Genomic DNA, 24679 nt, shown 5'->3' on the forward strand with positions numbered 1-24679 from the left:
CTTTAACTGCTAAATGCTCCACTATGGTCACCAGCTAGTCTCTAACTGTGTCTGTCTGTGTTGCTGAAACCAGTTGCCCGCTGTGGTCGAAATTTCAGGACCTGGATCAAATGCCTTCTGTCTGATGCTGAGGGTCACTGATGATGTTGCGATCTTTCTGCTTCCACAACTTGTTTTGCTGTGTAGGGCTGAGAGAGGAGCCAGAGATGCACTGATGCATTTTATCACCTTTTGCAAACCACTGCACCATGAAGTCCAAACCAGTGTTGTGGAGGTTGAGGGCACCACCATGACTTTTTTCAGACTGCTGCTGTCATTTCCTGCACAATGCAGAGATGTTACAGAGGTCACCACCGACTGTGGGCCTGTTAATGAGTACAGTAATGACAACAAACTTTTTTTTTTGTATAACGACTGATGTCTACAGTCACTATACTTCAAGGACACAAGTCTTAATTAAATGGAATTCTGTTCTTGGATTGAAGTTCTTGGTTGACAGCTAACAGACTTATTACCATTACAGTGTATAGCTTTTCTCATCATAATGTGTCAAAGATGTGCTTATTCAACTATTTTTGGAGGCTTTAGCTTGTGGTGCTCATGAATTGCATTGCATTATATTCATGGGTGTCTAATATTTTGTCCACACTTATATTATATTATATTATATATATAAACATATTTGTAGTCTTGTTACAAAAATAGGGCAGTTACTTTTTGTTGGATATGATGCAAACATTTGTGGTTCTCCTCTCTTAGTTGAACATTTCCACTTCATTAGTAGATTACAGTTTGTATCAACTTCAATGGGAAATTTGGCTCAGTGTCGAAATGTTCTTTTGAAGTTCTTCGTAGTGTGCCAAGAAATACTGCAGTCAAGTATTTATGACAGGCAGCTTTTAATCAAGCTAAACTTGCTTTTCTCCTTCTCTCCCCACAGGCTGATGGTCTCTTCTACTGAGTTCGGACAGGACTGAAGATCTTTCCAATTTAAAATCAACTTTCTGCATTTCAGCACTGTCTGGCTACTCCCATCCAATGGAATTAGACATCATTACTTAATCATTAGTTTCCTGGCAGCTGGCTTTTCAGCACTAATAAACTGCCTTAAGTCTTGCTCTGTCTGGGAATAGAAGACCAGAAAGAAAGAAAAAATAGGTAGTTTATATTTGTAGCACCTGGTGGAATAAAAGCTCAATAGAGAAATTAAATTAAAAGACTTTTAGTGCAGGCTACCCTAGTGCCAAGATGGATGAAACGCATAACAACAGGACTTCCTTGGTTAAAGGTGCCAAGGACATCGCTAAAGAAGCCAAGAGACAAGCTGCCAAAAATTTCAGCAAAACTGTTGATCGTGCCACAGATGAATATTCAGCTCATCGCAGCTACAACCGTTTCCAGAACGAGGATGAAGAAGAAAACAACTACAATACTTACGCTCAGCAAGATGGTCACTATGCTGACAACGCAGCCAACGACGAGGATGAGGCCTCTAGTGATGCCACGGAGGGCCACGACGATGAAGATGAGATCTACGAGGGGGAGTACCAAGGCGTGCCCGCCCACAATGATGGGAAGCTGCGGGACGGTCAGGTGGCTCTGGGCCAGCCGGTTTCTGACAGCCTAAAGAGCCGCAAAGAGCTGGAAAATGAGAGACAGGCAGATGAGGAGGAGCTTGCCCAGCAGTACGAGCTGATCATGCAGGAGTGTGGCCATGGGAGATTCCAGTGGCAGCTGTTCTTTGTACTTGGGCTGGCGCTCATGTCAGATGGCGTGGAGGTGTTCGTAGTGGGCTTTGTCCTACCCAGTGCTGAGACAGACATGTGTGTTCCCAACTCTGGTGCTGGATGGCTTGGTAAGGATTTGCATCACAGTGAAGTATCCACACTTTTCCAAGTTGTTTGTATTCTTACACAGATACATTACAGACACTACTGTGTCTCACCTGTTGATACTGTGACAGGGGATCACATATATGGAGGCGGGATAAAATGCAGAAGCCTAAAGAGCAACTTAACACCCCTTGAAAATCTTGTTTTTGCTGAACTCCTGTGGTTGAACTCCTCACCTGGCTACAGTGATGTAGAGGCGTACTCCAGTTAGAAAAAAGGTGATGTCATATTTCCTTGCGCCAGTCAGAGTTTAGCAACATTTGAATCAACAAGAGAAGACTGTACTTATGCACAACGGTGCTTTAAGCTAAATGCTAACATCTGCATGCTAACAATGACAATGCTAACGTGCTGATGTTAAGCAGATATAATGCTTACCATGTTCACCCCCTTAGTTTAGCATGTTAGCATGCTAACATTTGCTAATTAGCACAAAACACAAAGTACAGATGGGGCTGACCGACATTGTCATCCCGAGATGACAGCTGTGTTTATGTTGTCAGCCGTGATTGATCAAATCTGATCAAACCGCACCCTCACAAACATCGCTAAACTCTAAGAATGTTTTTCCCCCCTAACTTTAACTTTGATTGTTTCTTATTTAGTCATACATATTTAATGCTATAGACAAATACCTAATATTTGAAATTAAGTTTTCAGGGGCTATAAGAAAGCATCTGACCTGAAAGCCTCAAATTTACAGTAAAAGACACAGTGCAATTGGATTACAGAGTACTTAAAGTGACAACCAAGCACAACATGATGGAAAACAGTAGTGTAGCCTGTTTTCAGTGGTGGAAAGAAGAAGCAGGTTGCAGCCAAAATGTATACTGATTTACTGAGTGGAAGCGTAAAGCACTTCACTTCATCGGGCATGTTCTGAATCTGTATGTGACATAGTCAAGACCCTGACTGTCTTATTGGTAAGTGACGTTGAGAAATCCAGACTTTTAGGTATAGTAAGCCATCTGAAATTCATCTGGCTCTGATTGCAGAAGCCATGAAAGCCATGAAAGTCAACTTTGCGTGCATGGAATTTGATTCTGATTGATGCAGTTAGATGGAAGTAAAATATGAAATATGAAATTTGTTTCCCTGCTAGCAATCTGCTAATGATTTGTGTTGTTTGTGACATGCAGGATTGTGCATGGAGTGGTGGGTGACACTTTCAACTGAAATCTCATTGCTTTAGGAGCTTGCCAATGGGTTGTCATGGCACCAGGTATTTGGATACATGAGTAGGAGGTGCGTTAAGCTGGATGGATCTCTCCCACACTAGGGAAAAGTTGTGTGTTTGTGTGCCACTACTGTGACTGTATGTTTGAATGTGTGTTGTGTGCGATTTGGCTTCATTATTTCTCTTACTAATATCAAAAATATATCAGTGCTGCAAAGCACTGGCCAGTTTTTTCAATATTAGTGTTAAAGTAGAGCATTAGTCACTTGTCATTCCCATACAAAAACAAAAAGACTTTTTTGTGTATGGTTGTATAACCAAAAAGAGAATGCTAACCTTGTTTGTTTTTTGGGAGCAGGATGGTTTATTATTCACTCAGATTTCACCCGTATTCTGACTCATCTCTCAGTGGGAGACAGGAGGGAGAGAATAGAAAGAATGAGTCATTTTACCAACACACTCACACACCGCGTAAATAAAGGATGTGTGTATGTGCTCACTTGTGAGTGCACTTAGAGGAGTAAACCTTACACAATAGAAGTGATTGGTGTTTTTACCACAGTTTCTCAGTTAGCCAGGTCAGTGATTCAGTGGACATCTGGTGGAAAGAGACTAAAAAGAAGTGAGAGAAATAATAAAATAAAGAAAATGATACAGAGATCATCCAGCACAGTCAAATTTTTAGCTCAAATTGCACTGCATGACCTAATGTTCTGAGCATTAAGGGGCTTATTACAATCATTATAATGAGTGCAAAATTCATTCACATTAAATAATTCCTTATTGAAAATAACTGAAGTACAGTGTATGTGCATAGGAACACAACCAGCTAAATTAAATAACATCATAAAGAAACGTTATAACAGCCATCATGACTCTGTAGCAGCAGAGTATCTAAAGTAGCATACTGGTAGATGAGATTCATTTTGGCTGAGTCATGTTCTGTATGTTACAACAACTTACACAAAAATAGATAATGATTAGGTGGAAAAGAGTTTTCCAGCCATGTGCAGCTGAATCAGAAACAATTATTAACACTAACACCTGCCATGAGTAGTCTAACTATCAACCAAACTCAGCAGGCAGCCAGGAATACTATCCACAGGTTAACAAGCGCTGAGTGTAGTCTGACTCTGGTACATGGCGACCCGCAAAGTCCCCAAGTGGTCAACAGCATTTCCAGGAAGTATCGAGGGCAGCGAGTATGTACGAGAGCTGGTAACAGTAGCAGCAGAGTCGAGTCAGGTCGAGTCGAGTATACAGTCCTGCAGTACTGAACGGTCTCAGCAGTGTGCGCATACGGCTACTGTGAGCCCAGACGAGAAAATATGTATCGATCAGTCACCAGCCGCACTGCTTAAAGCAAGCTAAACTGTGTCACAGTAATCAAGTGAGCTTGTCTATTACTACAGCATATTCACTGAACATAAGTTAAAAAAAACCTAGTAATTACCAAACATGATTCACCGGTTAATTAAGCATTGCTTTAATATAAAGTGTTTCCTATACAATACAATACATGACACAAAATAAAAGGGACAAATATCTTCGTGCCTTTACTCAATCTTTTAAAAGGGAACTAAAATGCTGCAATATGATACCTTTTTATTAACATTTTTACTGTATATGTAAATGTAAATAACTCATTCATTCAATAGCATGCATTACTAGCATTTCTCTCCATAATCTACTCCAAATACTGTGCCTTTTACCCAAAATGGCTTTCCCTTTAATATAATATAAAAGGTGAGATGCTATCCAGATATGGGCTGTTCCAATTTTTTTCTCCCTGCTCTGGTCTGTCCTCTCTGTTACCCTCCTGCTGTAATCCCTCTCTTACACTCTCTCTGTCTCATAGCCATGCAGGCGATCTGAAGATATGGGCTGGAGTTAATCTCTGCAGCATTGTGCTTCACTGCAGTTTAGCCATGGTAGACTGGCTCACGTACCTCCCCAGAGAAAGAGAGGGAGAGGGAGAGGGAGGGCGCCGCTTTCATATACTTCCTATCAATGCCCTCCCCTCTCTTTTATGGCATATGGCTTTAATTTGTCTGTGGGTGTTATCCTGCAACGCAGTTAGCATTTTGAGGATGTTCGGTAAAATGCGTGCTTGCTCACGTGAAGCCGTGCTGCAGATCCAGCATAGAGTGAAGACCTCAAGGAGTACATCTGCACGAGGGTCTGCTTGGAGGAGCTTTGTGTAATTGATGCTAATCTTCTTTGCTTTGTGCGGTTACTTTACGTGTACGATCAAAAACAAATCGACAGCTGAAGTTAACACAATGCAGTCAAATTGGCTCTTCTGCAGCCTGAGGTTAGCTAATTAAAAAACTCAGAGACAACAACATTTGGTACCATTTCTTCATTCACTGTCCTCCTCTCTTTCTCCTTCACAACAAAGCACCACCACAGGATCTATTCACCCATTCACTGTCCGGTCAAAGAGGTCACAATTCAATATGGATTTACCATAAAACATTACGTCGTTGTGTGTTTCTTGTAATATTGAGTATTGATTAGAGTGGGAGCGACTAAACAAGGAGCAGAATTCACCTTGTAAGGTCTCTCTGTCAGTATGCTGATGATGATCAAAACTTTTTAAAGGAATATATGAAGTATTTAGGAGACTGACTGATCATCCTGCTGAACAACTTGTGTTTAGTTTTGGATTGGACAAACTGAGTATTGGACAAATTAAAATTCTGACCGCATGGTGGTGTTAGAGTAGTCAGAGGATCACCAACATCATTAGGACACATTGTCTGGGAGCTATGTATGCCTGTACAAAATTTTGTGCCACTCCATGTAAATGTTGAGATATGTCACTGGACAAGTGAAAATTCGAACCTGCTGGTGATCACCAAAGTCAGTCCATCCATGGTGGCTGACTGACCGACCGACTGACATTGTCATTTCTAGAGATACGCTGTTGGTGTGGCTAAAAAAAGTAATATTAACACCAAATAGATGCTAATTAAAAAGCAGCTATACACTGTTTGTTTGTGTCCGGTTTCTCTCTCTTGTGACTTGATTTCCATTTTGGAGTAACCATCTTGAAATAACGCGTGAACAAGTTAAAATAACGTGAGGCCTTCCTGTTCTTTCCATCTTGCATGTGACGCAGCTTGAATGGAAATGCTGTAGCATTAATTCAGTATGAAAGCAACTTGAATGCAACAACTTGGACATATATTGTTTCCATAGATGTTGCGCAATCAGACAACAGTTAAAAATCAATCCCACTGGAAAGAGTTTCAAATACAATTCTGGCTTGGTCAGCTACTATTGATTTGATTACATTTTAAAAAAGAAAAACGTTTCATCACTAAAATTCCTCCATCTAGGAATATTACTTCTCTCTTATATCTCTTCACTAAATTTCCTAAAATTCCTGTGTAATTTTTCTCACAATTGCCACCAAATCTTATTAAAAAAATTTAAAAAGAGGGTCAATAAGGATTCTGTACCCTCCAAACCAGATGTGGGATTGTTTCCAGTCTCCATTCTGCAGCTGAACACAAAATTCCTGACTGATCCTGAACTCATCCTGATCTGCTGATTGGAGTGAAGAATTAATAATTTTGCCTCTATGATAGTTGATTGCAGCCAACCTGGATGGAGCTTTACGTGGTCCAAATTTGTGTGTGGATCAGGTGACTATTCCTCGGTCTGAAGATGTTTTTGATGTTACAGTTTGTTCTCATAGTATGCTGTGAACATGTACAGTAGATGAACTTAAATGAGAGTATTTTGAGTCAACTCCACCATTACGAAAACAAATCAGCAGGTGTTGATGTAATTAATACCCAAGGAATGTGCTTTGCTCCCGGGGGTCTACTCTCCCCCCCTGCTCTCATTCCCTGCTGCAACCCACCTGTCAATCACACCCGGTCCTCTGGGAAACCCGTCTTCTGTTGTAATCCTGAAGCTCTCACATAACGTCCTGAATGTTCCCGCTGAGGAAATTAACGCTTGATTCTACTGACTGCTGTCTGTCTGCCTGCCTGCGCTCTCCTCTCATCCATGCCTGGACACTGCATGGAGGTGTGGAGAAAAACACAGAGCAGAAAGGTGTCACGAGAGAATTACACTTACACATAAGAGCTAATTACTGTAGAAAAAAGCAGCATGCGTGGAGACTGCTGGAGACAACTTAAGAGTTTGCTGAAATAATCCCCCTGGATGCAGAAAGAAGTTGCACAGTGTACCGTTAAAAAGAGCATTGAGACTGCAATACAATGGCTGAGAATGGAATTTAATTTGTGGTGCTTCTAGCTTTTAAGAAATTTCCGAATTGTATGTCTTTGTAGAAACGGTGTCCTAATCACTCTGGATATCTATATTAACAGTTTTAATTCAATTACTTTCTGCTGAGGAAATAGTCTGCAGCAGAGACAGAGATCTCAAAATCTGACCACATATAGCAAAACCATTCTGCATGGCTTGATACCTCCTGGGCTAAGTAGGAAAATATGTTTTTCTCATGGATGGCAATGTTGGTCTGTCGGTCCTCCACTCCAGCCTGAAATATCTCAACAACAACTGGATGGATTGCCATGACATTTTGTACAGACATTCATGGTCCCCAAAAGGGGTATCCTATTGACTTTGACCCCCTGAGTTTTCATCTAGCACCACCAGCAGGTCAAAGTTTTTACTTATCCTGTAAAATATCTCAACAAATACCAGATGGATTGGCACAACATTTTGTACAGACATTCATGGCTCCAAGATGATGTATCCAAATGACTTTATTGATCCAGTGACTTTTCCTATAGCACCACCATGTTTCCCTCAGGATAAATTGTAATCCCTTAACTTTTCCTCTACCGCCATCATCAGGTCAAAATTTCTGTTTACCTAATACTTTGGTTTATGACCAAATACCTGCAAAACTAGTGTTTAAGATTAGATTTTTTTTTTTATATAAAATCATACAGAATAATACCACATATGACTTACAACATATAACTTATATTTAGTTGTTATCCTGCTATTAAAGGACTAATCCGTTTGAGGTTGATAGCAGGTTTAAAAGCTGCTATTGTCCTTATGCTCCACTGCTTTTAACTGAGCCTCTCTAATTTACATAATTTACGTAATCTCCAGGCAAGTGGAGGTTTTAAGGTCTGACCTGAGTTTGAACCCTGTGAATCCAATCTCAGAAAGAGTCATACTGCGACTCCGATGCCCCATCACCACCGCTACCCTCCCCCTTTATTACAGATACAAACCCAGTGTAAGGGGAGCCATAAAACAAATGAGCTGGTGTTACCAGATAGCATCTTCTTGAGTACATGCGTTCAGATGCATTGTCTGTGTGTAGCTACACCAATCAAAAGATGTCACCAGTTTCTGCAGAATGCAGCAGTGTTGATATTCAGTTTGATATTTGTAAGCTAGCGGCAGTGCTGCTTGCTCTTTATATCCTGCAGCCTATAGGAGAGCCTTCTCTGCAGTAGCTGTGAGTAGATAGATCCAGTGGCTGTCACCTGTAATGAATCACTAGCTCTCAGCATCATGTCTGCAGAGCTTGATAAGACCCTCTACTTTCAGCATATCTGTCCCATCACCTCAAACACGGAGGGAGAAAAAACAAAAGAGGAAGAAAAAAAGAAAAGGTTTCCTTTCCTCTGTCTCTCCTTTCTTTCTGGTGCTGCCTGGTCAAACAATCACATCTCCCCTCTGCATGCATTAGCATTTTTATTAGCACGTAGAGAGTAAAGTGGATTATTTACTGGCCTGACAACCCCCACCCCTCTCCACCAACCCTTCCTGCATGCTGCATGTTGCCGGGGACAGGAAGAGAAATGACCCCGACTTCCTGCGGAAAAAAAGCAGCAGCAGGAGACGAATATCTGGACTTTAAAAGCAGGGCTGCGAGGTCATCTACTGCTCTCCCCCACAGTCACTTTATTTTTTCATTTTACCTCAAGAGATATTTGGTTTACAGAAAGCTGTTACTAAAGACATATCAAATTACCATATTAGATACCAGTCAATAGATGAATGAAATTCAAACACATCTCCCATGCAAAGCCAGTATTGCCTGCGCAATCTAACAGCAGCTGTTGTAACTTAATCCTTTTACACTTAAGTTTTATCATGTAATGTGGTTCCACAGTGTTTGTTATCAGATACTGACCCTGCCTACCATGGACTGTCTAAACCCAGACACACTGACTATCAAAGTTAGATGGAAAACTATGCCTTCAGGCCAGTCAAAACACATTCAGGTTGATCTACAGTGTTGAGTTAATCGATTCCATCTCTGCTATTTATATAGACTTACATTTTATGTGACCTCTCAGTGTTCTGTCAATAGCTGGGAAATAACAGAACCAATTTCAGTCTGAGCTCTGTTACTCCACTGATGCACTTGGAAAGCACCACTTAATGCTTCAGCTGATGTTTAGCAGCTGTGTGTGTGTGTTTGCATGCAACTCTATATGCATGTCTGTGTGTGTCCAAGACCAATGCAATGCTAGACCACTAATACCTGCGATGTCATCAGGTGTCATACCAATCTAACAGTACAACAAAAATGTTATCTTTAATAGATTGTAATGTCTTTCATTAATGTGTAATGGACATGTAGCTTTTATATACTGTACAAGTGGCCCAGAGTGCCTGTGCTACAGCTATGCTCCACTAGGTTTACTGTGTTGAAATGTAGAAATTTGGAGGATACTGGCACTTTGAAACTGATCTCCAGCACCTGCATTGAGACAAAGGCAAATCCTTATAACAGAATTACTAAACACACTACAGAATGTACTGTTTTGGTTCACTCTTACCACTCTCATCAGCCTTTTTTTTCAGGCAGGCAGCTGTTTTCAGCGAAAAAATCTATGATAAACCCACTATGCACTACCTGCTGAGCACCAAACAGCAGACAGACAAAGTTAGCAAGTAGTTGGTAAAGAAAGAGGAACATTTAGCTGCTAAACAGCAAGATATTTCCCTCAGGAGTTGGTGGAGACCAAAATAGAGCTAAAAGAGAAATACTGGACTTCATCAGGAGGCCAAAAACACGTCTTCAAATGAATGATAATGTTGATCTGGATGTCAGCTGGATGTGTAAATAGGCAACTGTTTTCTAAGTTTGCCATATAAACTTATGAAGTGATAATATCTATCAGTGATAATAGCTTGTTTCTGCTGCCCCCAAGTGGCCAAAAAAACCCACAAAACAGTTAATGCAGGTTTAAAGGGTAACTACATTGAGACAAATATGCTCTTTCCACGCCCAGCGCAGTCGTGGGTGTCATCATAAGTACAACAGAATACACCTGGCCACACCTAGCTGTGATCACGTGTGTGGTCAGAGGTACAACAAACATACACCTTTCAACCCACAGAAGCCAGTGCAGCTATGGTTTTCCTCCATCCAAGATGTAGTGTGGTTACTCTTTGACTCTACATTAGGTTTAAACACAGAGTGTTTGCAAGCATTCTCATATTTCTTATTCTTGAGTATTTTTTGGTATTTTTGTATTTTGAACCAGGTGTTATTTCAAATAGGCACCTGTGTAGACATGTTTAGAAGGTACTTGGTTGATGTATTTTAAAATGGGAAAATCCTCTAACACATAAATCATGAAGTCTGTCCAATATATTGGCAGTGCTTATCGATCAAAGATATATTGGTATTTGTGTATATGTTGGCTAATAAACAACAAGAAATTGCATTGCACACGTGCTAAATATTTGTTTGAAATACAAAAAAAAAAACTGCATCACCATTACATAATTTATCCACCAGAGAGCACCGTAAACTCTAAAATGTTCCGCTCAGTCAAAGGGATCTTTGTCAAAGATGTTTGTTTCATATTATGTGTTCATGTTGAACAAAAATATCAGTAGTTGTACTTGCCTAAAATAAGCGTAAAAACCCCCCATCAGTATCAGTCGGGCTCTAAATGTAAGTCAGGTTAGGTGCAGCGAGTCCAGTTGCCTGGTTCTCTGACATTTGTTTGAATTTGAATGCTATGCTATGTGTGTTGGGGGAAAGCATGCATGAATGAGTGTGAAAAAAGTGTGATATGTGTTTTATTCACTCAGCAGTTTCACTAAAAAACATTTGACTCCAGATGGTTGAGATCATTTACATCTTTCTCTGCCCCTCTGTCTCTCCCTCTCTGTTTCTAGGTAGCATTGTGTATCTGGGGATGATGTTTGGAGCCTTTTTTTGGGGCGGCCTGTCAGACAGAGTGGGCCGTAAACAGTGCCTGCTGATATCCATGTCTGTCAATGGCTTCTTCGCCTTCCTCTCCTCCTTTGTCCAAGGCTACAGTATGTTCCTCGTGTGCCGCATGGTGTCTGGCTTTGGGTGAGTTCACTCTTCTCTTCTCTTCTTCCTCCTCAATGTGTTTGAGAGACTGAGAGACCCTCTCCAGCCTGATCTGTCCTCCCACCGGTTCCTCTGCTGTCTCCCCACCTCCAAAGTCAAAGCACATGACAAAAGGTTATTTTAACTGCCTGGCACCAGCCCATCCTCGTCCCCTGAGTGTGTGTGTGTGTGTGTGTGTGTGTGTGTGTGTGTGTGTGTGTGTGTGTGGGGAGGGGGCACAGCAAAACAAAAACGTTTGCAGAAATGAGCCGAGCACAGTCAATGAACATCTGTGCGTTTTAGCGCTGGTGTGATCTGCTTGGCTGCCCACATCCTTCATAAATGACACCCTCCCATCTCAGTGATCTGACAACCCTGTTCATATATGACTTATAAAGGTCACCTCTATGTCAAACGTCAAGCTACTGAGCAAGCCAATATACAGTAAAATATATGAAACAAGCACAATTGTGGGACACAGTTTGTACCATTAAATTTTTAATTGGACCAATGGTGACGACTGTTACCAGTACACTCATTTTAATCTTCCTGTTGTGTCAGTAGAGTTACCTGATTTGCACTTAGCTCACTTCTCTTGTGTTTAATTACAGTTGTGTAAGCCTCTTGTTGTATCTTAGTCTAAAAGAACAGCTTCTATCTTAATGACTTTGCGTTACATATTTAATTAGCAGCTTTAGCTTTTATTTCCTAACTTAATTCTCAATCTGTATGCAGGTGGATATTTATGGTGGGGATAAAAGAGATTTATGATTGCACATATACCTGTGGGAATATGTAACATTTTTGTGGAAATCTGCCTGAACAGATTTCTAAGGGAATGCTGGGTTTCCCATCTTTTTTACAACCTCAGTCTGGGAGAAACATGATCCGGCATAAGATTTTCCTTACCTCATAAACTTTGCTACCAGAATCTGTCAACAAAGAGAAAAAGAGAAAAAAAGAAGATTCAAACTGACAATTTGTCAAATCACACAGAATGGGTTTCAGTGGCCTTCTTACAGGAATGACTTAAGCCAAAGTATATGGTAACAAATTATATATTTTATTATATTCATCATTATATTATATCATTAGTCTATGTTAAAATTTTCATTCTTAGAAATCATGTATTTGATCTGAAATCTAAATATTTCCTTCCTAGTCAAACAAATTTGAAATACAGTGGCAGAAAAATCCAAAGTCCAAATTGCAGGAAAACCAGGTTGAGCAGTGATTTGTTTAGGCCTGCTACATTCAGATCTATTGGTTTTTGTAATATGGATATTTTTGTTAAGAAATAGGAAGAATGTGGTTGCTCGGTCTCTTTCCATGTGCCTCACGCTCTAAACGTAGCTCTTAGTGCATAGATGCAGTTAGAAATCAAAATGTCTGCTCAAGTGAGCCAGCTCAGATGCAATATTATGTTGACTTATGGATGTTTTGGATATTTTGTGTGTAAGGGAACAACAAAAACTAGACATATGTTACATAAAGAGCCTCCAAACATAGGGAATTGCCTGCAGAACTTTATATTACAATCTACTGAAGCCATAGACTGTATTATTATTGATTACTTTGTGACCGCCCACTGATGTACGGAGGGGACCTTAAAATATCAGAAGTAGATAATAATGAATACTTCTTTGACACAATCAACTGTATGTTAAAAAAATAGCACTGTTCAAAGGTATTGTACTTTAGTATTCACTACAAGGCTATTGTATCCAATTGTGTTATAATGTACAGAAATGAATCAATATCTTCTTCAACAGGTTAAAAGTGGAATGGATGGAAACCGATCATTCAGCTTTCATAGTGTTTGCACCAAGCTGATATTAAAATATTTCAGCAAAGGTGCGCTCGCCAAAACAGAGCAACTTGTTGCACAGCACAGATCAGACTTTGAAGCTGCTGTAATGAAGATTTTCATGTTAACAACAGGACAAATGTGTAATGCTCATAGTGACAAACACGGCCCGAAAAAAAAAAACCCAACTCTGCAGCTCTTAGCGTCTTTGAGCTCCTTGTTTTGGCTCACTCTCACCACTCTCATCAGCAGGCAACTGTTTTCAGTGAAAAAGCTCTAAAAACTGACTGTATGCTACCTGCCCAGCACCGAACAACAGACAGAAAAAATTAGTTGGTGAACATATGAAGCATTTAGCGGCTAAAGAGTCGGATATTTCCCTCCCTGTGTTTCTTCTAGTTAGCACATTTCTAAACCTGTTAAAACTACTCTGCAGACCCAGAGGCCATCCCCCAGAGAAATAATGTTGAAAAAAAGCTATGTTTTAATCTAAAGCTGTATACTCACACAAACTGAAAATTGTATTGGTTTGTTTTGTAATGCATGCTGAATGGGCTCCAGAACCCCATTAGCTAAATATGAAAGCATAAATACAGTATCCCTTAACACAGTGGTTCCCAACCTAGGGGTCAGGTCCCTCCAAGGGTCACCAGATAAATCTGAGGGGTCGTGTGACACCATTCTGCTACCCAAATCTGTATTCATTTTTTTTTCAATTTTCTTTAATCTTTGCTTTTTGTGAAATATTGCCAGACAGCTATTTAAATGAAACCACGTGAGAAGTTTAGAGTCTCTACTTGAACTGCTAGCCACACAAAGACATCTGAAATGTGACAAGGGGCCGCAACTAGACACTGCTTTTTATAAAGGGTTACAAACCCCAAAAGGTTGGGAACTAGTGGCTTAGCAGGTGTAAGTGATCCACACTTGGAACATCCTTTTAAATTTGCCACTTCGCTGTGGTCCAGCTCGACACTGATCTCTTCTTGTTGAATTCACTAACTTGTCAAATGGTTTGCCATTTGGTTTTTCATCTTCTAATTTGTTTTTGAAACTCTGGAGCTGTTGAACATTGAGGGGGGGTTGAGATCTTCACCCATGTAAGAGGGTCCAGGGAAATCCCCCACCCCCGGAGATTTTTCATTTTCAAATAGGCTTTTAAATGTCTGTTTCACATAAATCTTAAGAGTATACCAAAACAACATGCTCTCCATACCCCAACTAGTGCAGTTGTTAAAATCATTCACTTTGTATAAAAGCACCAAATATGTAAAGTTTCAATATGTTGTTCCAGTATTAGTAAATTCGATATTTATCACTTCCTCATCACATCTTCAGCCATTTGATAGTTATGCCACCATTTAACTGTACTTTATCCCTATTATTCTGTGACAATTATTGAATTACATTAAATCGAGAAAACCAACTACTTTATCATTTTTTAATTAATTAATAATTTACGCCTATGGTCACTGCAGACACAGGGCTCCTGCTGACTCTGCTCACTGATGGTCCAGTTCAGTGCAGCCACACCTCACATCAACAGAATGACATGACATTATTTAACTGTATTAACTTCGGTCGATTGTATATAATGTGAGACAATGTTACTATATCGAAAACAAGAAAGGGAAAAGTGAAGATGCATCAAAGATTAAATTACAGACTTGTAATATCCTATGTGATACAGTATGGTGCTCTTTCATTTTCTTTGGTCAGCAGACAACAACTTGGTTTCATCCAACAAATGTTAAATTCAAATGGACTGTGTCGCTACTTCCTGATTATATGTTTGAAAATAGGTCGAAACAATGTGTTTCATTTAGGAGTCTTTCTTGTGACTTATGATTGAATTTCTTCTGTTCATATTATTTTACACATGGTAGCCTTCTGTCTGAGCCAGGCTCATTTTCAAAGTTATGACAAGAAGAAAATAAATTTCGAAGCATTGGGCAACGAGATACACTGGCAAAATCACATTATTCCTTGATGATGATCTCCTTGAAATGTGTTGAAATCTAACATGCCCAAAGGCTTGTTAGATTTCAACAAATTTTGTTGTCTAACTTATGCACAGTATTTTGTCACATGGGATATTGAGTTGTGTGAATTTGTTCCACATTCACAGTTCATGTGCTCATTTTTTCAAGTGACAAATGGAGAAATGCAACTCTTTACTTTTTCCTAAATGTTTTTCTGTAACCATGAATCTGTTCTGCATGTTCATAAATGTTTGTCATCACATGATTAAAATGAAGTTTGGCGACTGAAGCATACATAGCTAATTACAGCAAACTATATTTGCAGGATTGGTGGAGCAGTACCAATAGTATTCTCGTACTTTGCGGAGGTGTTGGCTCGGGAGAAGAGAGGAGAGCATCTGAGCTGGCTGTGCATGTTCTGGATGATCGGAGGAATTTACGCCTCAGCCATGGCCTGGGCTATTATCCCACACTATGGTGAGTGACAACTCTGCCCTAATGTACCAGTCATAACAATGCCACACTAATGTGAGTGCCAAACAGCACTTTTGAGTCATTAGTGACTTTTTTCCTCATCAGTATTACAGTGATATTCTCCTTATCTTATCAAATGGCCTTAAGTTTTGGAGACTGGATCACAGAATAATAATAACTTTATTTATGAAGCACAAAACAGTGTTTCAAACTGCTTTACAGTAAAACCAGGATAAAACATTTACAGAAGGATAAAAGTTAAAATCGTAACAGTTAAAATGAGAATCAAAACAATTACAACAAATTACAATTGGTTGAAAGAAAACTATAAAGAGATAAAAATGAGTTCTGAGTTTGTTTTTAAAAGAGGTTACTAAAAGAGGCTCTTTCATTGTGACGATTGAGAGGTAAACAGAAATACGGCATTCACGTTGCAAAGTAATCTACCAGGAATGTGCTCTTGCATGTGTTTGATTGGCCGTGGCAGCACCTTGCTGGATGACGCTGCATTATGCTATGATAAAGGTGGAGCATGCGTTTTCTGTTGCTGATCCAACGCAGCAGTTCCATTTAAATCAGTGAGAGGATGCACGCAGTGCTGGATGGAGTAATATGGTCACTCTCCTTGTAGCACATTAAAGGGGCACTCCACCAATTTTACACATGAAGTTCAAGATCAAGTTTCCTCGTCATGGTTAGTACTACTCAGCCTGTGAAAGCAGTTGTATAACGCGTTCTATGGCTCTGGAAGTTTTATTAAGTCAGAGAAAATAACCCTGATGATGTCAAAAAGGTTATTGCGACTTGGCTTTGAGACTACAAATTTATAATAGAAAGCCGTTATAAATTTGGGGCATTGAGTTTGAAAGACATGAGCATTCTCAAAGCAGGGACGATCTAATGAAAGATGCTACTGGGTTACATTATGGGGAATGTAGGATCCAGTTTTTTGGAGCTTAACCTATACTAGAGACTAAAGGTTGGAATATCTCGGCCTCTGCTGCTTCGATTTTGATCAGTCTTTTTTAATCTGTCTGAGTCCCTCAACTTTATGAAAGTGCAATACTAAATCAGTGGAGTACCCCTATAAAATCCTGGCAGCTGTAGTCTGTGGATATATCATCTGCTGAGACCAGAATAAAGTGCATTACAATAATCATGTGTGGAGGAGATAAAAGCATGGATATCTCTAGTTCAGGGAATGAGAGGAACGACCTGATCTTGATTATTTGCCTCAGTTGAATGAAACAAGACTGCACTACTGTAGTCACCTGAGCATCAAATGACAGCTCAGAGTTACAAATTACACCAAGATTACAGGCTTCTAGCTTAATATTTTTAGATAGTGCACCTGGACTAGAAGTTACTGTAATAATGCAGGTACCGGAACCAAAGGGCACAATTATAAGGATCTCCTATTTGGAGTCATTCAAGTGTGGGACATTTTTGAACATCCAGCAATAAAGTATTGGACATAAAGTTCGGGAACAGATAAAAAAAAAGAATGATCAAAGTCAAAACGGCAGAGGCCCTACTATGGATCAAGCACCAAAAAATGCTAGATCCTACATTTCCTATATTGCAACTGGACAGCATCTTTGAGTAGACCCCTCCACCCCCTGCCTTCTAAATGCCCACTTCTTCCAGTTACTAAAGCAGGCTTTCTTTTAAAAATGTTAAGTCTCAAGACCAAGTCAAAGTAACCCTAATGACATCATCAGGGTAATTGTTTCAATCTTTGGAAAGCTACCTCCAGAGCCACAGAGGACATTTATACAACTGTTTTCACAGGCTGAGTAGTACTCCTCGTGAAGAGTAAACTGAACGTCATGTGTAAAATCGGTGGAGTGCCCCTTTAACATCAGCAAGGCAAGAAATAATGGAAGACATGTCAGCAGTGCCAGGCATACAGTTAATGACCAATATACAGAACAGTTCATGCTCCATGTGCAAGAAATGATGGATGAGATATATTTTTTTACACAAAGGACACAGAAACAGATACAGACAATATAAGCTGAAATTGCATAGTGGAAAGTAAGGACAAAATGACTCAATGTACATCTGCTTTCAGCTCCAGCGACCCAGGTTCCAAACTGCAGAAGTTTCCTACTGCCAGGAATCACTCGCATCACTAGTTTAAACTGCAAATAGAGATGACAATGAAGTTTGACTTGGCAGTATGGTTCTATTCTTGATGCTCCCTGCTGTAGTGATGCATATACATCGCAACATGATAGATAACATGCAGGGAGCATTGCAAATAATTTCCTAATCATGGGGCTTCATTTAGAAATCAAGACCCTCCAGGGTACACACAAACACAAAGCAGGTGGCAGTGTAGGTGGAGGCTCTGACAATAGCAGCAAAAGCAACAAAGCATATCAGCCTACATGGTAAATATGCACATGAAAGCCTTTTAAATTGGTCACAAAATCAGTATATTAAGACACACAGGAGTGTGGCAGGCAAGTTGTCAGCTGACATAGCAAAGAAGGATGAAATGTTCAGCCAGAACTATGTCATTTTTTAATTAAACTTTTTACCATCTGCGAAACCTCACAGGACCATACTGTAATCTTTACATAATCTGCATAATCAGTATTTGTGTTCATTTCAAGCAAATGTATGTGACAGTGTTGGAGGTAAAACAAATAAATATATACATACAAGAGGAGGAAAAAAAATTAAAGGTTGGCTGATATAACAGGGAGACCTGGAGGATAACAGAGAAGGGAGGAGGTGTATGTCAGAGGATAAGAACAAAATGAGTAAAATAAAATCAATCTGGTGTGGATGAAGAAAGAGGAGCAGAGAAAGAGATTAGGAGGACAAGGGGGAAGGAGAGGTGGAGAGTGCACTTGATTTATGTGGCCTCTGTCAGGGATAATCGAAAGGTGAAGGGATACAGCAGAGGGCTAAAGGGAGGCGGTGAGAGAAAACAAAGAGAAGGGACAGAGTGAAAAAGTATTAAAGGAAAGAGAGAAAGGATGAGTGAAGAGGAAAGGTTTCTTTGTTTGCCATTTTCAGGGCAATGTTGATCCGATATAATGAAGTTTGCTCTTGGACCCTGGAGAATGACAATTCTCTGAGTGTGTGTATCTATAATGCATGAGCCCCAGGTTGATGAAGAACCTTGACCAAGTGGTATTCTTCTCTAGAATAAAGTCACAAGACCAATACAAACTTCACTACAACATGTAAAGAAAACTAGCTGGTGAAGTGTACACTTCTTCAGTTTGGGCACGAGACCAATAAAGAGAACATCCATGGCTTCCTCTGAGGAAATTTTCAGAAAATATATATATCAAAACATAAATATAAAAAGTTTGATTATCACTTTCTATTAAGTCCCTCATTTAAAATTCTTTAAATCTTTAAGATTTCTGTCGTGCGTGAGTTGGCAACACCCGTGGATAGTGATAGCTAGCACTCGTTGAGCAGCTACTTTGTCAGGAATATAACAGAAGAGCAACTGGTGTATCTGTTTACAGTGCAGCCAAACAGACTCGCGTTGTTTTCATACAGAAGTCAATAAAGGGCCTGTTTTCCATCATGCCATGAACAACTGCGATCTGATTTCATGCTGCACACGGCGCAGGACACAGTAAATCTGGTTACCTTGCTGAGGAGTTGGAGGTGTGCAGCCTGTGGCCTGCAGCTCTTCATCTAACAGCTCATTGTGGCTGCTCCTTCTTGTTCCATTACTCCCTTCAATATTGAAAACTATAGTATAACTATAATTTGAATTATCAGTCAAGAAGCCCCCAAGTTGACTCACATTTTGTCAGTAAAATCACTGCACTTTTTTTTTTTTGGCTGCGTCATTGTACACAGAGCAACGCAGAATAACAGCACGGCAGGCTGTAGACTTTTACAAACCGCGTCTTGGCTCAAAATTAGCAAACTGTGAAGGAAACAGAGGGTAGCGCAATGCAGTTCAGTGTGACATGATTTGTTTCTCTTTGCTGCTCTGACACTCTCAGCTCCGCTGCTGAATGATAGCAAACTCAGCTAAACTCATTTTGAACCAGACGCTGGTACAACCTCCTCTAATGCTGCCCAGTGTGAGTGAGCCTGGCAGGAGAGACGCTTTGTGGTGTGCTAGGGTTTTAGAACTGAACTATAACCAGGACGCACACATTTGATTTCACTGTCACATCACAGAGTCTCACAGGTAAAACATGAGACTCATGTAAAGTAAGTGCAGTAACAGCTGTTACAGCTGTTCAGGAGAGTGAATAGTGAACAATGATGCTGATATCAATGACATAAAATTACAAATTTGTGTATTTGTGTGCCATTTTATGTACTAATATGTACTGATACTCTGATCACATTTTAATCCTGTTCTCATTAACCCCAATTGTTGTTGATTATGTCCTGTTATCTTTGTGACAAGCAATCACTGCAACAACACAAAACATATATTTTCACTTACCTCTTGTGATATCTAGTCACACAGATTTGGTTTTATGTGTTCAGGTTTGACATATCCATCTCTGAAATTTCTGCTCCCACTCCCAATACAATGGAAGTGACTGGAATTTCATGCTGTTGAAAAATTTACATTTAAAAAATTTAGACAGCAGCATCTTTTTTTCTCTGGATAATCCACAGACCTCACTGTCAATAGTTTTCTTGGGGCTATTTCTTTGGTAGAATATAGTTCCAGTGAAAACTCTCCCTACCCTTTACATTAACTATATTAAATTAAGTATTCATTTCAATTATTATTTTCCTTTTGTTGATTATTTTCCTTCAGTAATTACTGGATAAACACCAAAATAAGAAATTATTATTTCATGAGTAAAAAGAATGTGTGTGCACACAGGCTCACAAGCACATGGAGACTGATATTTGTGTCTCTTGCGCCATAACTGGCTCTGAAGCACCTAAAGATATGTTTCCATCTAAAGGGAGATGTGTTAGAGTGCCGGCTGAGGCTCATAATTGAGGTCAATTGATTAGATGCCAGTGTTTTAACAATTTTTTTCACCAAGATGCAGTGGTGTGTGGGTAATAGGTTCCGCCGCAGTGCTCTTTGCATTGACTGGACAAAGGCCAGATAACTGCCTGTGTGTGTGTGTGTGTGTGTGTGTGTGTGTCTGAGTGTGAGTGTCATTTTGTCTCTTTTTAAGGTGTTAAGAATGTGATACAGTAAAAGAACTGGTAAATTCCAACAAAAGAGAATCATGCAGCCATTGTGAGTCTATGTGTGTGTGTTCATGCACACACCTTTGCTTTAAAATGTGTGCCACAGCATTGAACAATGGCCAAGGACAGTGTGTGTGTGTGTGTGTGTGTGTGTGTGTGTTTGTGTGTACTTGTACTTGCTACATAGTGAGGACTGAAACACGTTTTTTACCTACAGAGTGAGGACATTTTTGGAAAGTGAGGACATTCTGGCCGGTCCTCACAACTTCAAAGGACTGTTTGAAGACTTGGTTTTAAGGGTTAGGGTAGAATTAGGTTAGGGTTAGATATTTAGTTGTGATGGTTAAGGTTAGGGGCTAGGGAATGCATTATGTCAATGATGGTCATCACAAAAATAGAAGTACAAGGATGTGTGTGTGTGTGTGTGTGTGTGTGTGGACATGTATTACTCATCACAAATTTTAGGGTGAAGACATGGATTAAGGTTAGGGCTAGGGTTAGGCAAGTAGTGGTTAGGGTTAGGATAAGTCTCAAGGAAATGAATGTAAGTCAATGTAATGTCCTCCGAAGTGGTGGAAACACCATTGTGTGTGTGTGTGTGTGTGTGTGTGTGTGTGTGTGTGTGTGTGTGTGTGTGTGTGTGTGTGTGCTGTGTATGTGTGTCTCAGCCGTGCTCACTTACTGTAGAGTAGGAACATAAATCTCGCTGAGTATCTGAATCAGTCAGCCATCCCCTCCAGTCCATTAAAGCTATAATCCCCCTAATGAGGTTTGTACTGGTACAGGATGGAGCAGCCCCACAGGCCACACACACACACACACACACACACACACACGCTAACATCCTCCAAACACACTTAAAGTGCTCCGTCACATGTTGTTACTCGCGACTTGTTGATGATCTGTGTGCTATGACTATTGCCAGCAATCTAATATATAATGTTCATAGAATTTGCAATAAAGCAAAACATTTTTTCACATGAAGAATAATGGAAAGGCTTGTGGACAATTCTGTAAGCCACTCGTAAACCTTAAGCAGGCATTAGGCTAGAAAGTTCTAGAGGGTGACCCTTTGGAATTAAATCCTGTAGTTTGAATCAGCTTTTTAATATTTTTATATACTTGACTCAGTGGAGGCAGCTAGAATGAGCATATGTCGTTGTGGATATCACCCACAGAGCCATTGTTAATGTTATTAGTAACATCTGTGCTTTTCCTATTTTGACATGTCTGCTGTGAAAAAGGCCTATTATAGCCAAAGTATTGTACTTGCTATGGACACAAAATTTTCATTTCATTATGAGATATTTTTAGCACACTATATAGTGTGGAAATATTACACTTAGAATTTGGAAACACAAATAACATGGCAGAAAGTAAACAAAGTGTGCTAGGTAGCAAATATGGACACATTTCAGACACAGTTTGAGTTTCCTATTCTCTCCCAGTGTAATTCAATTCAATTTCATTTATATAGCACCGTTTCATATTCATTTAATTCATGCAACTGACATTTAAAATCCTTCACTGGACAACAGACATAAACATTTTTAAACTGCTGTAACTCTTATAATTTGAACACAGTGTACATATATTTCATATTAACATATGCATTTGTGTCTGCTACCTTTCACAGTGTAACGTTCTAGGTATATTTGTTTTGAGTTATAACAGTTTAAATGCTTCAGATGTCATTCCTCCATTCAGAAATACAAGTCACTGGTTGACTCAGCACTTTTTAATAGTCTCTCACACACATAGCTCTCTGTCTCTCCCAGTGGCAGTGAGCACCGCTACTGCTACTAATACTGATTAGCGATTCTTGCATTACTTATTGCTATGCTTCATCTGCTGTATGTAGTTCATTTTTTGCCAAATTCATGAAAAAGCAAATGTGGGTCGTTTATTTCGGAGGACCTGGAGGCTCCTTCTCAAAAACTAGCCTCACAGGAACTAAACTAATGAGGCATTCGAGCATTCACGCCTTACCAATTTGTAAAGTTTAAAAACAATCATCAACATACCAGTGATTACCTGGGATACGTTTCATGATACTGAGTTTGGAATATGAGTTCTGATGTTTAACCAATACAACTTCCATTTCTCTGTAATGTTCAATGATTAACAAGATATCAGGCTGCAAAAAAGAACAGACAATATAGTGTATGCCTAGCGTTCATTATTTACATCCTGCAAAGGTTTTTCATCGGTCTATTTGAAGTGAAATTTACCAACTTAATTCAATTCTTTAATTCTTAATAATCAACTGAATTTAACTGATGACAGCATAAACACAAACACCTGGTAAAAAATAACATGGTCAAATGATATTTCCCAGACATACGCACATCTTTTCCAAAACAGTCCAAAACTGTAAGTGTGATTTTTCCCTCCCATGGGCTCGCAATACTATAGAACATTCCCATTAAATTTTGTACTTTTTGTAATGTAATATAATCGGGCGAGTACTTGAGAGGCAGAAATCACAAATTATTAGTATTTCCTGACTTTAGCTGACAAGGATTGATTGAACACTGTATTAAACAAAGGCACATATTGAAATTGTGTCTTTCTTGACTGCTTTTGGATAGACCATCCCAGCCCTTTATGAATAATGCTAGAGATGCAGACTTCTCAGGATCTAAAGCCTGAACACAGCACTTGTCTCTCTCCATGGTGCTGAAAGGTTCAAACCCAATATCTTTTGAGTCTCTCTCAATGGCGGCTAAACATTCAAACTCAGGCTTAAGCCACTGTACCCTATAGCAACTTCAATGAACACCCTAGCAACCAGTTGGAGATGCCCTAACAGTTGCGCCGATCACCCTAGGAACCCTCTGCCACACCCTTCCGCAAAGAGCAACAACCTAGCAATAACCTAAAGTATCTACCAACAATCTAGTGGCCATGTAGTCTCCACCTACAGTAGCAACACCTTAGCGACTAAATATGCTGTCCCAAATATTTAGTAACACCTCAGTAATAACCTAGTTCAAGCATATTTTACTCAGGCAGAAAGCACACCTCTTCTTTGAAGAAATGTGGCCTTTTCTCATTTCTGTTGCAGTTAATAAAAAGATTCGGGTGAGAAAAGGACAGGGTGAAATTGAGAAAGACAACAGGAGAGGGATTAAGGACTATGTATCTACAGATGCGATACTGTGTGCACAGACACTGGGGAAGTAGTTGACCTGCAGGTTAATTCATTTCATTAGCTTGTGGCAGAGAAACATCATGTATGTTTGTCCATCTGTCCAACCTTGAGGGAAAGAAATAAATGAATGAAAACACATTGAAATTACAAGAGCTATAAATTAGTTTTTGTGTGTTCGTTTCATTCAAGTTTGATGTCTTTTCATTTTAGCAGGACTGCACTCTGGCCTGATGCCTTACCACATTATTTCTGACTATATGTGTGTCTTTCTATGCGACTGCTTCTTTGTGCAGGCTGGAGTTTCAGCATGGGTTCAGCCTACCAGTTCCACAGCTGGAGAGTGTTTGTGGTGGTGTGTGCACTGCCGTGTGTCTCTGCAGTGGTAGCTCTCACTTTTATGCCTGAGAGCCCCCGCTTCTACCTGGAGGTAAGAGAGAGACACAGTATATTGTGAAACTGGCAGCCCCATTATTACTCTTAATGACAATGACAGTGATTCTTATGGATATCAGAGAATATCAAAACCTGTGTGGAATAAAATTTGGATGCCTGTGGCGTTGTTGGTGTGGCATTTATGTTTAGATAATATATGCCAAAAAATGTTTATATATCACAAATGCATCTTTGCATTAATGCTGAGGTTTTCAAACAGTGTAGCGCACCTCCCCAGGGGGGTGCAGTAGAGTTGAAGTTGTTATGAAGTG

At 39.8% G+C, this 24679-nt stretch overlaps 1 protein-coding gene across 1 annotated transcript in view; it reads left to right on the top strand.

Annotated features, from left to right (window-relative positions):
- Positions 1–24679, top strand: part of LOC122865752 (synaptic vesicle glycoprotein 2C-like) — a 45135-nt gene that overhangs the window by 8699 nt on the left and 11757 nt on the right. Inside the window, exons 2-5 of the mRNA XM_044174588.1 lie at positions 941–1855; positions 11221–11401; positions 15516–15667; positions 24269–24402. Coding sequence (XP_044030523.1) covers positions 1249–1855; positions 11221–11401; positions 15516–15667; positions 24269–24402 — 1074 coding nt within the window. The 5' untranslated portion in view covers positions 941–1248. The remainder of the gene's footprint in view (positions 1–940; positions 1856–11220; positions 11402–15515; positions 15668–24268; positions 24403–24679) is intronic.

The sequence above is a fragment of the Siniperca chuatsi genome, linkage group LG18, assembly GCF_020085105.1.
Source record: "Siniperca chuatsi isolate FFG_IHB_CAS linkage group LG18, ASM2008510v1, whole genome shotgun sequence".
Classification (NCBI taxonomy): Eukaryota; Metazoa; Chordata; class Actinopteri; order Centrarchiformes; family Sinipercidae; genus Siniperca; species Siniperca chuatsi.